General features: G+C 50.0%; 1 protein-coding gene across 8 annotated transcripts in view; it reads left to right on the plus strand.

Moving 5' to 3' along the window:
- The window catches only part of KIF17 (kinesin family member 17), a 52044-nt gene that overhangs the window by 28394 nt on the left and 11190 nt on the right, over positions 1-12460 (plus strand). For 6 of the 8 annotated variants that reach the window (XM_033841871.2, XM_033841879.2, XM_033841883.2 and 3 more), the window contains 5 exons: positions 448-1001; positions 1914-1994; positions 2615-2713; positions 3283-3488; positions 5489-5720. In XM_033841871.2, coding sequence (XP_033697762.1) covers positions 448-1001; positions 1914-1994; positions 2615-2713; positions 3283-3488; positions 5489-5720 — 1172 coding nt within the window. The remainder of the gene's footprint in view (positions 1-447; positions 1002-1913; positions 1995-2614; positions 2714-3282; positions 3489-5488; positions 5721-12460) is intronic. The other 2 variants (XM_033841891.2, XM_033841893.2) reach the window with 1 other exon arrangement.

Here is a 12460-nt window from a genome sequence, read left to right on the forward strand (position 1 = left end):
CATTCATTATATCCCACGGCTCTAGCTTATCCTGTGGACAAGGGCCCTGAGACCCCGGCGAGGCCCCTGAGGGTCTTGGGTGTGGAACCTGCTGATTGGGGGCTCTCTGCCTTGGAGACAATAATACCTGCAGGGAAGTCAGTTTATGTATTAAGAGCAGACCCAAGGCGGAGTGGTAAGAGCCCAGCATATAATGGCCGGCTGGGGAGGCCAGAGAATGGAAAGATCATGGAGCTGGTCAGGGAAGGCTTCCTGGAAGAGGTAGAAGGAGACAGGGCTTGAGTTCTGATGCGCAGACGGGCAGAGATGGGAAGCCAGTATTTAGGGGCCTGGGAGGCTCTGACTCTTAAGCTGGTCTCTCGGAGATGGTGAGCTTGGGGCCAGCTTCCAGGGAAGGGTCCCGCCTGTCCACCCTGTAAAAAGCTAAAGGAAGGTCTCTATTTGCAGAGGCTGTCCTGAAGGCAGAAGTCCTCTACAAGGCCGAGGCCATGTCCAGGGCTGAGCTCGCCAGCAGTTCTGAGCACTCACCTACTTTCCAGTACAAGATGGCCGTGAAACCCGAGATCTACTCCATGCCTGACACCCTGCCCAGTGAGGGTGTCTTCAAGACTGAGGTTTCTTCCAGGTTTGAGGAACTGCCCAAGGTGGAGGCCTCCCAGTCGGAGGTTTCTCTTGGGTCTGATGAGTCTTCCATGCTCGAAGAAAATTTCATCTCCACGGCTTTCCCTGGGCCCAGGGAGCCCTCCAGCCTGGAGGTCCCTGTGCCTGAGGTGGAGGCCCCGAGTGGACACTTCCTAGATGAGGATGTCAGCCGGGAGGCCACGGAGCCCCTGTGGGAGGAGGAGCCCTTCCTCCAGGGAGAAGAGCCCCACCTGAGGGCCCTGGAGCTGCTTCCGGGCCTGCACAACCCACTTGCCGTGGAAGCCAAGCTGGCCAGGCTCTCCTCCACGGGGGCCGGGCTGGACGTGCCCCAGGCGGACGTACCCAAGGTCACCACGCAGGTAGCTGATGTCATGCAGGCTGCCATGGGGGCAGAGCTCAGCTGGGGCACAGAGGTCATGGGGCATGTGCAGACGTCTAACCTCTGCTGCTCCGGCACTGCCGGCACCATCTCTGCGGTGTCTCTGGCGCGGCGACAGCTCAGCTGTTCAGGGGTCTGGGAAAGAGAGGCTCTGTCTGATGCTCTGTAAACCAGTAGGACGGTTGGGATTGGGATCCCAGGCGATGCCAGCTGGGCACCTGTTTTGCTGACGGAGGGACATCTGTGCAGGGAGTTTGCTGGTTGCCATGGTTACACTGAGCTCCAGGCCTGAAAGAGCTGGAGGTGGCCTTGGTCAACCCTCATGCTGTTGTCGGGGAGGGGGTTCTGTGAGAATCCAGCTACCTTTCAGGCTACCCAGGAATCCTGAGATGCAGCTCTTCCTCCAACCTGCCCCTTTATCCTGTGCCTTCTCCCTTTTCAACCCTCTGTTTTTATGTTTAAAAATCTTTTTTTCTCTCTTCTTCCCTTTGTCCTTCCCTTCCCTTCCCTTCCCATATGTGTGATTGTGTGGGTATAAAGACCACAGGCATTTGAATCAGACCTGGGCTCAGATCCCAGCTCTACCACTCACTCAGTTGTGTGACCTTGTCCAGTCACCTTTCTGGGCCTCAGTTTCCTCATCTATAAAATGGGGATGCTGACACATGCTTCACGTGAGGTCATGCAGGTAACGCTCCTGCAACACAGCAGTGTCTCTCCTCTCTCCCCCATTTCCTGTCTCCCCTGTTCTCCCCCCTCATCTAGTCTCCCCTCCTTCCCTCAGGAAGAGGTGGTGGGGTTGGTGAGCAGGTGGGGAGCTGAAGGGGCAGGGCAGCAAAGGATGATTCTGGCCCAACCACTCCTCTTCCCCCTGCCCCTGTTCTCCTGCAAGCACCCCTCCCAGACAGATCTGCTGGAGCCTGGTGACCTCAGGTCTGAAGCTGAGGCGGACGACGACCTCCTGCCCAGGACTGTGAGTACTGACAGGCGGGGGCAGTTCCAGGGGCCTGATTCTTCCCGGATGCTTCTGCTTGTCTCCTTCCTCTCTGGCCTCAGTTTCCTCACTCGTAAAACTGGAACAACAGGGACTTCCGTGGCGGTCCAGTGGTTAAGACTCTGCGCTCCCAATGCAGGGGGCTCGGGTTCGATCCCTGGTCGGGGAACTAGATCCCGCACGCCGCAACGAAGGTCCTGCATGCGGCAGTGAAGATCCCACGGGCCACAACTAAGACCCAGTGCAGCCAAATAAATAAATAAATAACAAAAACAAAACCAAAAAAAACCAAGGACAACAACCCCAGCCCTCCCCCAGCTTATCCTCATCTCAAAGCAGCGTGCACATCAGAGGAGCCGTCACCTCTCTTTTTGTCGATTTGCCAATAAGAGGCCGCTGATCCACAGCGATTTGCAAACTTTCCTCAGCCGTGGAGCCCTTGTCTAGAGCAGAGAGGCCCAGCATGTGCGGTGGACGAGGGCCGCAGAGCAGGGGCTGGGGGCCCCGGAGGCACCATCAGGGAACCCCCCCGGGGGTGGGGGACCCGTTTTGAGCTCTGCTGCTCTCAGACCCCACCCTTGTTTTCTCTTCTGCTTCAGAGAACACAACCGGCCAAGGGCACTGGGAGGAAGGCTTTAAATCTGCCCACATTTGTGGAGAGAGAAAGCGATCTGCCAGCTTCTGGACCTGATCTCTGGGTAGGAGCCGGCGCTGCAGGTTCTTAGGAGATGGGAGACAGGGAGGTTGGGACACCCTGGCCGGCAGGTGACATTGAGATGGGACCGAAGCAGGAAGAAGGCGCTGCGGGGAGCACCAAGCAGGGGTCAGCAAGTGTCAGAGTCCTGGGGTTGGAAAGATCTTGACTTTCTCAGTGACAGAAAAGGAGGTCAGAGAAGTGGCAGTATGGATGGGGTTGTGGGGAGAAGGCAGGGAGCGGGCACAGAGGGTGCGGCAGCCCATGGAAGAAACTGGATTTTACTGCAAATGTGATGGGAAGCTATGAAGGATCAATTTATATTTTAAGAAAATCCCGCTGGCTGCCGTGTGTAGCCTGGATGGTGAGGGGTGGGAGAGGGAGCTGGGGGACCGTTTTGGGGGGATGTTGGTGGAAATGGTGCATTTTTGTATAACTGGGTGTGCCCGAGCCAGAAGTGATCCGTCCCAGACTGCCAGGGGCCGGGCTGCCCCCGTCTGGGATTGAGGCCGCTGTGAGCTCGTGTCCAGGAGTTGGCCTCCCGCCTCCACCTGGGTTTCTCTTTGTGCTCAGGAGGTTGACCTGGGCCCGGGAGTGACCGAGGAGGTGATGTTGGCAGCAGAGCCCAGTGTGGGAGCCGAGGGTGAAGCCCAGGTGGCCTTAGGGGCTCAGCCTCAGTCTCTGCTGGCCAAGACAACTGCGAGAAGGGACAGTATGGAGGTGGCAGTGCTGACCGATGACCTACTGCCCACTGTGGACCAGCAGCAGGTGCTTGCCCGGTAAGCACCTGAGCCTGGGGTTGGGGGTGGTGGGACCCCATGTGGGGAAGGAGGGAGCTATGCCCGGGGGGTGGTGGGACCCCACGTGGGGCGGGAGGGAGCTGTGCCCTGCGCGCAGGGGTGGAGGTGCCCATAGATTCTTCCTGAGCCCCACCCAGGTCTTCTCCTGATGTGGCTGAGCCTCTCCAGGAGAAGCGGGGCAGGGATGGTGCTCGGGTCAGCCAGGTGGCAGGGCTCTGCTCCCGAAGCAGCACAGGTGCCACCAGATCCCCGCCTGGTTTTTGAGGGGCCAGGCCTGCAGGCTTCAGGAGCTCAGGGCAGGCGACGCAGGCTTCCCCCAGGTCGCAGCCGAGCCTCCAGTTCCTCCCTGATGGAAGATGTGCTCCCCCTAGGGACAAGCCACCCCAAACACACCCTGGGGCGCCTGCGGGGCCGCGCTTTCCTCACTTGCTCTGCGGCTTTGTGCAAGTCGCTTAACATCTCTGAGCCTTGGTTCTCACCACTGTAGTTGAGATTACAGCCAGGCTCACCTCCATGACAGAGTCAGCCCCACAGCCAGGGGTTCAGCCCCCTTCGGGCCCCACAGTCCACTGTTCAAACATTAACTGAGCAACTACTACGTGCTGGGCACCAGGATGCAAGCATAGATGGGAGGTCTTGGCCTTCAAGGGGCTCTCAGTCCAGGGGCAGGCAGGTACATGAGGTCTGGGGAGGCAGGTTCTGGAGCAGTTAGAACCAGGTTCTGTGTAGTCACTGCCTGGGTTCCCGTCCGCCTCCACCACTTCCCAGCTTTGCCACCTAGGCTGAGGTTAACCTCTCTGTGCTTCAGCTTCTCATCTGTACAGTGGGTGATAGAATCTCAGGAAGCTTGTCGTGAGGGTCAGATGAGACGACGAGGCGGGGCGGGAGCGTGGTGCCGCGCACACAGAAAACACACGGCACACGTGGCGATTTTCACTGTGTGGTCTGCAGTGTGGTCGGGGAGGGCTTCTCGGAAGAGGGGACACCTGAATAAGGTGTGCACGAAGATGCCTCAGGGGTGGCATTTGAGGTACGGGGCACACCTAAGGTGGCACAAAGGTGCAGGGGGTGGAAACAGTCTGGGTGTTTGGAGAAGCAGCCGCCCTGAGTTGAAGCTGGAGTGAGTTAGGGGTGGTGGGGGCAGAGGGAGGTGAGACAGGGAGGCCCTCTGTGCCCCCGGGGCTTGGGCTTCATCCTGATGGGGACCCTACAAGGGTCTTAAGCAGAGCAGTGAATTGGATGTGACTCCCCTGAATCCTGGCTGCCGTCAAGCCGAGAACTGAGCCTGACACGGGTCTGGGCCCGGCTGCCCAGTTTGCGTGGTTCCGTCCTTTCCCTTCAGCATGATCTCCTATCCTGTTATGAAGCCTGGGAATGTCTTTAGTTACACTCCCCTTATGTCCCTTTGGAAAGAGGCAGAGTCTAAAATACCTCTGTTGTGCTTTATTAGAGAGTAGGGAGTTCTGCATAAGCCTTTGTAGTTATTTCAAATTTGTACTTTTAAAGGCAAAACTCTAAACATTTTTTTAGCATTTTAGATACAAATATTTAAAAAAACGAACTGTTCTTAATGTTCCCTGATTAAACATTATGCACTGACTGTATGGAACATTCTCCACAACCCAGGGGTATTCTGATCCCTGAGGTTGCCTGGGAGCATGGCCGCGAGCCTGCCCTGTGGTGGCACCGTCAGTCCCAGGAGGTGGGAGGCGGGTGGAGCAGCTCTGGCTCCAGAGCGAGACTCTCGCCCTTCCTGTGGGGCAGAACCAGCTGGGTGGCTGAGCACACAGGCTTGGAGTCAGGGAGATCTGGCAGGAATGCCGGGTCTGATTCCAAGCCAGCAGCTTCACCTCTCTGGGCCTCAGTTTACGTGTCTGTGAAGTGGGGTTGTTGGAAGGAGTCGATGAGATCAGGCTGGACATCCAGTGCTCAGTGATCGGTAGACTGTGTCACGTTTGCTTTCTCCTCCACGAGGGCAGCTTGCAGCTGTTGGAGCAGCAGGTGGTCGGAGGCGAGCAGGCCAAGAACAAGGACCTGAAGGAGAAGCACAGGCGGCGGAAGCGGTATGCAGACGAGCGCAAGAAGCAGTTGGTGGCGGCTCTGCAGAACTCAGACGAGGACAGCGGGGACTGGGTGCTGCTCAACGTCTACGACTCCATCCAGGAGGAAGTGAGGGCCAAGAGCAAGCTGCTGGAGAAGATGCAGAGGAAGGTGAGGCCCTGGGCTCAGGCCGCGCCCCCGCTGGCCCCGCCCCCACACGCAGGCAACGCTGGGCGGGGCCTTCACACCCGGTCTTGACACCTGCGTGTATGTATTCGGTACCTGCTGTATGACACACCCTATTCTGGAAGTTGTCACGGTGACAGGTGCGTCTCTGCACTCTTGGAGCTCGCGTTCCAGGGGAAGTGTGTGTGTGTAAGAAACAACGTAGCAGAGAAAGAAGCAAGAGACTCTAGGGAGGGGTAGCCTGATGAAGAGAACGGGGGGGCAGGAGGTAGGGGCGGCTTTATTTTTATGTTTTTACTTTTTTTTAAGTACCAATGCCCAAATCACAAATGCAAAACTGAATTCATTTCCACAAAGTGAGTGCCCTGTGCAACCAGCACCCAGACGGAGGCACCGAGCATTAGCAGAACCCCAGAAGTTCCTGGGGCCACCGTAGATGGTGGGGACAGGGCCGTTCTGGTGGAGGTGGTGGGACCTGATGGAAGAGCGGTCTGGGCCGAGAGACCGTCCAGTGCCCGGAATGAGGTCCGAGGTTCGGGGAACAGAAAGGCAGCTACCTGGCTGAGCTTGGGGAGTGAGGACAAGAGGAGAATGAGGCTCTGCCATCTGTGACAGACACTTCTATGTCCTTCAGAGCATCCTCCGGGTGACCTGGGCCTCATAATGTCCTCCTTGGCCACCTGCTCCCCCCCCATCCCCACTCAACACAGGCGACCAAGGGATCTTGCCAAAGCATAAAGATGATACTTTTTCCTCTTTAAACGTCTTTAGTTTTAAATTTTTCTTGGCTGTTTTCATGCCTTTTCTTAATACCCTTTATGTCCTTAGTTGAATTTGGTCTTTCTTGTACTTTGGTCTACATATCTTAAGTTTTTAAAAAATTCTTTCCTCGTTTTGTGTTAATGTCCCACTTGACGTCTTCCTCATTTTTGTCCATTTCAAGATTTTGGATTTCTGATTTGAAAATTTCACATCTGTGAGTGCTTGTTTAAGGAAACTTTGTCCACACTGGGGTGCTGAGTTATATTTTTAATCCGTTTGGTTCCGTGTGCTTGTGCTTTGGGGGGAATTTTCTTCTGCTGAAATGCTGTGATTTTCATTTTCTGTATCTTATGGTAGCTTTGATTAGATACATCTGCTCTCTTCTGTTTACTTCATAATGTCTTGTTTTTCTGCACTCTCAGTGACAATTGAATGCAGACGTTGTTGGAGGATGGAGGGAACAAAAAGTACCCACCAAACTAAGATACCTTGGGACAGAAGAATGAGGCAGGCAGCTGCATATAATCAATGGATCCGTTGATTATAGGGTGCGGTACTCACAGGGTGGGACCGGGCAGGTGACAATTCGGGAGCATTCGCAGCTGCGCTCCGCAGCACCGAGGGGGCGTTGGGACAATTCTGTATTTACGTAGCGTGTGGGGGTACGTACTTGAAAACAGGAAGAGCACTTTTAAGTCAAGATTTATGAATGGGTAACTAGTCTTGTGCGCAGTGGGAATACGTCAGGGAAGGTCTTCGTCATTGTTTGGAGACTACCAGAGCATAGAGGCTACCTGGACCTCATCGTAATTAAACAATATCTATGAACTACAAAGCCCCACACAGAAGAGATTTACTACCCTGTACAGCCCTAGGTAGGGTCCGTGAAAGGACAGGAGGAACTGAACGAGCCCAGGATGGCATCAGTTATGCTAACAGCCATACAGAGGTAAAGGTTCGGGGTGCCTAGCTGGGCTTTCCTATTTGATAGCACGCTCTTCTGGCCGTACAGAAGCGCAGCTTTACGTAGAGCTTTTCATTAGTGTCCTATGGCTGCTGTAGCAAATTACCACACATTTAGTTGCCTGAAACAACACAAATATATTATTTCACGGTTCTGTAGGTCAGATTCCAGGTACAGCGTGGCTTGGTTTCTCTGCTTAGAATTCCACAAGGCTGAACTGAAGGTATGGCAGGACTGCATTTCTTTCTGGACGTCCTAGGGGAGAATCCATCTGCAGGTTGCTGACAGAATTTATTGCTATGTGGCTGTAGGATTGAGGTTCCCATCTCCTTGCTGGCTGTCAGCCATGGTCATTCTCAGTTTCTGGAGGCAGCCGGCATTTCCTGGCGCCTGTCCCCCTTCAAAGACAGCCTGGACGATAGAGTCCCTCTCCTGCTTCCAATCCCTTTTTTTAAAAATGGATTTAAAAAAAAAAATTTATTTATTTATTTTTGGCTGCATTGGGTCTTCATTGATGCACGTGGGCTTTCTCTAGTTGCTGCGAGCAGGGGCTGCTCTTCGTTGCGGCGCGTGGGCTTCTCATTGCAGTGGCCCCTCTTGTAGAGCACGGGCTCTAGGCGCGCGAGTTCAGTAGTTGTGGCGCACAGGCTTAGTTGTTCCGCGGCATGTTGAATCTTCCTAGACCAGGGCTTGAACCCGTGTCCCCTGCATTGGCAGGCGGGTTCTTGACCACTGCACCACCAGGGAATCCTGCTTCCAATCTCTTTGACTCTCCTCCTAACTTACTTCTGTGAAGCCTCCCTTCCAATGCACCTCTTCTGCCCATCTCTCTGCCCCCCTCTCCCACACTTGATTACCTTGGACCCACTCGATAATGCGGGATAATCTCCCTATTTTAAAGTCAATTGATTTAATAACATTAATTCCATTTGCAAAGTCCTTTCTGCCGTTTAAGATAACATATTCACAGGCATAACACCAGGGGATGAAAATCATAGGGGCAAAAATCTTGCCTTCCAAAGCAGTTTTTTTTATTATTATTTAATTATTTAATTAATTAATTATTTTGGTGAGAGGGGCCATTGCTGCTTTTGTAATTTTCTCTTATTTCTGCAGGATTTTTAATTTCCACTTCAAGGGGCATCTCCCACTTCTAAGTGCTCTCTAAGTGACCTCCAGAGCAGTGCCTTAGAGAGACTAATAGTTTGAGTCCTGCACACATTTCAGTCTCTCCTATCAATTTCCCAATGTCAGATCTGTTTTCAGTGTTTTCCCACCGTCAGAGTGGGGCTTTCTCTTTGGGGAGTGATTTAACTGCCTTCTGTCACCTTGTCCTTCCACTCCATGCTTTCCTGGGTGCCCTCCACTTATCCCCCTGTGGGGTGGGCTAGGAGCTGTCTGCTGAATTTGTTGGTAATCTGAAGCTTCTAGTGTTCTCTGTCTCCCAGTCAGTGCCTGGGCTCAGGATGGTTTTATTTTTTCTCCTCATTGTTCTGTATGTTTTTCTGAGGCTCTCTCTGGGGAGATTCAGATTTAGGTATCTGTGTATATATTTTAAAAATACAAACAAACGTGTGTGTGTGTGTGTGTGTGTGTGTGTGTGTGTACACCCGTCCCTCTCCCCATACATATCCTCCCCCTTCTTGGATAAAAGTAGCTACAATACACACTTCCCCCACCTAGCTTTTTTTTTTTTTTTTTTCACATAATGATATATCCTGAAGATCACTCCATAGCAATATCTAGAAATATTCCTCATTCCTTTCTACTGCTACATGGTACTCCACCGTGAGGCTGTATCATTGTTTACTCAAAAGTCATGATGGAGGCTTCCCTGGTGGCTCAGTGGTTGAGAGTCCGTCTGCTGATGCAGGAGATACGGGTTCGTGCCCCGGTCCGGGAAGATCCCACATGCCGTGGAGCGGCTGGGCCCGTGAGCCATGGCCGCTGAGCCTGCGCGTCCGGAGCCTGTGCTCTACAACGAGAGGCCACAGCAGTGAGAGGCCTGCGTAACGCAAAAAAAAAAAAAAAAAAAAAAAAAGTCATGATGGACATTTCCGATCTTTCGCTACAATAAGGGGTGCTCTAGTGAAAAGTCTGTGCATACTGCTTTTATATTTTTGGTAGATTCTTTTGGAATCAATTCCTCCAACTGGGATTGCTGGGACAAAGAGTAAATACATGTGTGATTTTGCTAGATATTGCCAACTTCCCTCCATGGGGGCTGTGTCCTTTTGCGCTTCCACTAGCACGCATGCGTGTGTTTTCTCACAGCCTCACCAACAGGTTATACTGAAAATTTTTTGGATTTTTGACATTCTGATAGACAAGAAGTAGTACCTCAGTGTAGTTTTCTTTTTTTAAAAAAAATATGGAGTCCTCACATTATCCCCCCTAGATTTATTTATTTATTTATTTGTTGGCCACGCTGCACAGCACGCGGGATCTTAGTTCCCTGACCAGGGATGGAACCCACGCCCCGTGCAGTGGAAGCCCAGAGTCTTAACCACTGGACCACCAAGAAAGTCCATAGTTTCCTTTTTTACATTAAGAAAAATTGAGATATATTGACATATAACATTATATTGGTTTCAGTATAGAACATAATGATTATTTGTACATATTGTGAAATGATCATCACAATAAGTCTAGTTAACGTGCGTCACCTCACACAGTTACAAATTCTTTTTCTTGTGATGAGAACCTTTAAGATCAACTCTCTTAGCAACTTTCAAATATGCAACACAGTGTTATTAACTGTAGTCTCCATGCTCTGTGTTACATTCCCAAGACATTTATTTTATGATTCAGTGCAGTTTTAATCTGCATTTTTTATACTGTGAGCAAGGTTGAGTATTTTTTTTTTTTTTTTTTTTTTTTGCGGTACGGGGGCCTCTCACCGTTGTGGCCTCTCCCGTCGCGGAGCACAGGCTCCGGACGCGCAGGCTCAGTGGCCATGGCTCACGGGCCCAGCCGCTCCGCAGCACGTGGGGTCTTCCCAGACCGGGGCACGAACCCACGTCCCCTGCATCGTCAGGCAGACTCTCAACCACTGCGCCACCAGGGAAGCCCAAGGTTGAGTATTTTTTCATATGTTTTAGGGATGTTTGCAGGTTTTATTCTCGGAACTGTGTTCACAGGATGGTAGTTCTTTTTCTTCTCTACTTGTAGGAGCTCTTTATATAGAAGTATTATAATTTATATTAGCGATATTAACTGTTGGTGTGTGAGATAAGTTGGAAATCTTTTTTCTTCTAGTTTGTTATTGTCACTTTTTACTATGCTTTATGGTATTTTTCCATAAAATTTTTTTGGTCAAGTTGAGTAACTTTTAAATTATTGCATATAGATTTTGAGTCATAGCTGGAAATCTTCACTTGTGTTTTCTCCTAGAACTTGTATGGGGTTTTTTGTTTTTTGTTTTTACATTTAAATCTCTGATCCACTTGGAATTTATTGTGGTGCACGTGTGAGGAGCTGATTCAATATTATCTTTTGCACCATTTTTTGAAAAGTCCATTTACTCTCCACTGACTTCAGTGCTGTTCTTTTGTATCCTAAGTTTCTGTAAGTTTCTGTACAGATACAGTTTCTGTATCTGTAAGTTTCTGTATGTGTAAGTTTCTGTATGTACTTAGATGTGTTTCTGGATTTTCTGTTCATTTCTCTTGCTCATGTCTGTGCATGTACCAGTGTCAGCTACTTTGTTTAAAATTCTGAGGCTTTATAACCTGTTTTATAATCTCATAATCCTCGCTTAGTGATTTTCTTTTCCAGGTTTTACCTGGCTATTCTTTCTTGTTTGCTTCCCCCACCCCAAATGAACTTTATAAACAATTGGGTTAGCTCAAAAGAAAAAGAAAAAAGCGGGTGGAATTTTGGGGAGAATTATGTTATATTTATAAGTTAGCTTGGGAGTATTGACATTTTTATGAAGTTGAGTTATCCTGTTCAGGAACATCCATGGCATATCTTTCTATTAGTTCAAATCAATTTTCATGTCACTCAGGAGAATTTTATAGATGTCCTCATATAGGTTTTAGACATATCTTGTTAGTTTTACACTTAGATATTTTATTTTATTTGCTTTCCTCTATGGGGTATCCTTCTCCACTATAACTTTTTAAAAAAAAAATTTTATTTATTTATTTTTGGCTGCGTTGGGTCTTCATTGCTGTGCACGGGCTTTCCCTAGTTGCAGTGAGCGGGGGCTACTCTTTGTTTCGGTGTGCAGTCTCCTCATTGCAGTGGCTTCTCTTGTTTCAGAGCACAGGCTCTAGCTGCGCAGGCTTCAGTAGTTGTGACACACAGGCTCAGTAGTTGTGGCGCACGGGCTTAATTGCTCCGTGGCCTGTGGGATCTTCCTGGACCAGGGCTAGAACCCGTGTCCCCTGCATTGGCAGGCGGATTCTTAACCACTGCGTCACCAGGGAAGTCGTCCCCTCCATTATATCTTCTAACTGGATTTTGTTTGTGAAATGAAGGCTATTGGCTGACAAAGGTATTTTAAAAAATCATTATGAAATAGAAGAGAACACTTCTCAATTCTTTCTATGGGGCCAGTAACACCTGATACCAAAACCAGACAAAGACATAACAAGAAAACTATAAACCAATATTTTAATGAATATAGATTAAAAATGCTCTACAAGATACCAGCACACCAAATCTAGCAACATATAAAAAGGATTATACACCATGCTGAAGTGGGATTTATCCCAGGAATTCAAGGTTGGTTTAGCATCCAAAAATCAATTAATGTAATATCAATAGAATAAAGGACAAAATCTACATGATCATCTTAATAGATGCAGAAAAAGCATTTAACAAAATTCAAAACCTGTCATGATAAAAACACTCAGCAAACTAGGAATGGAAGGTAACTTCTTCAGCCTGATAAAGGGCATGAAAAACTCACAGCTAACATCATACTCAGTGGTGAAAGACAGAATGCTTTTCCCTTAAGATCAGAAACAAGAAAAGAGTACTTGCTCTTACA

This window comes from Tursiops truncatus, chromosome 1 (genome assembly GCF_011762595.2).
Source record: "Tursiops truncatus isolate mTurTru1 chromosome 1, mTurTru1.mat.Y, whole genome shotgun sequence".
Lineage (NCBI taxonomy): Eukaryota > Metazoa > Chordata > Mammalia > Artiodactyla > Delphinidae > Tursiops > Tursiops truncatus.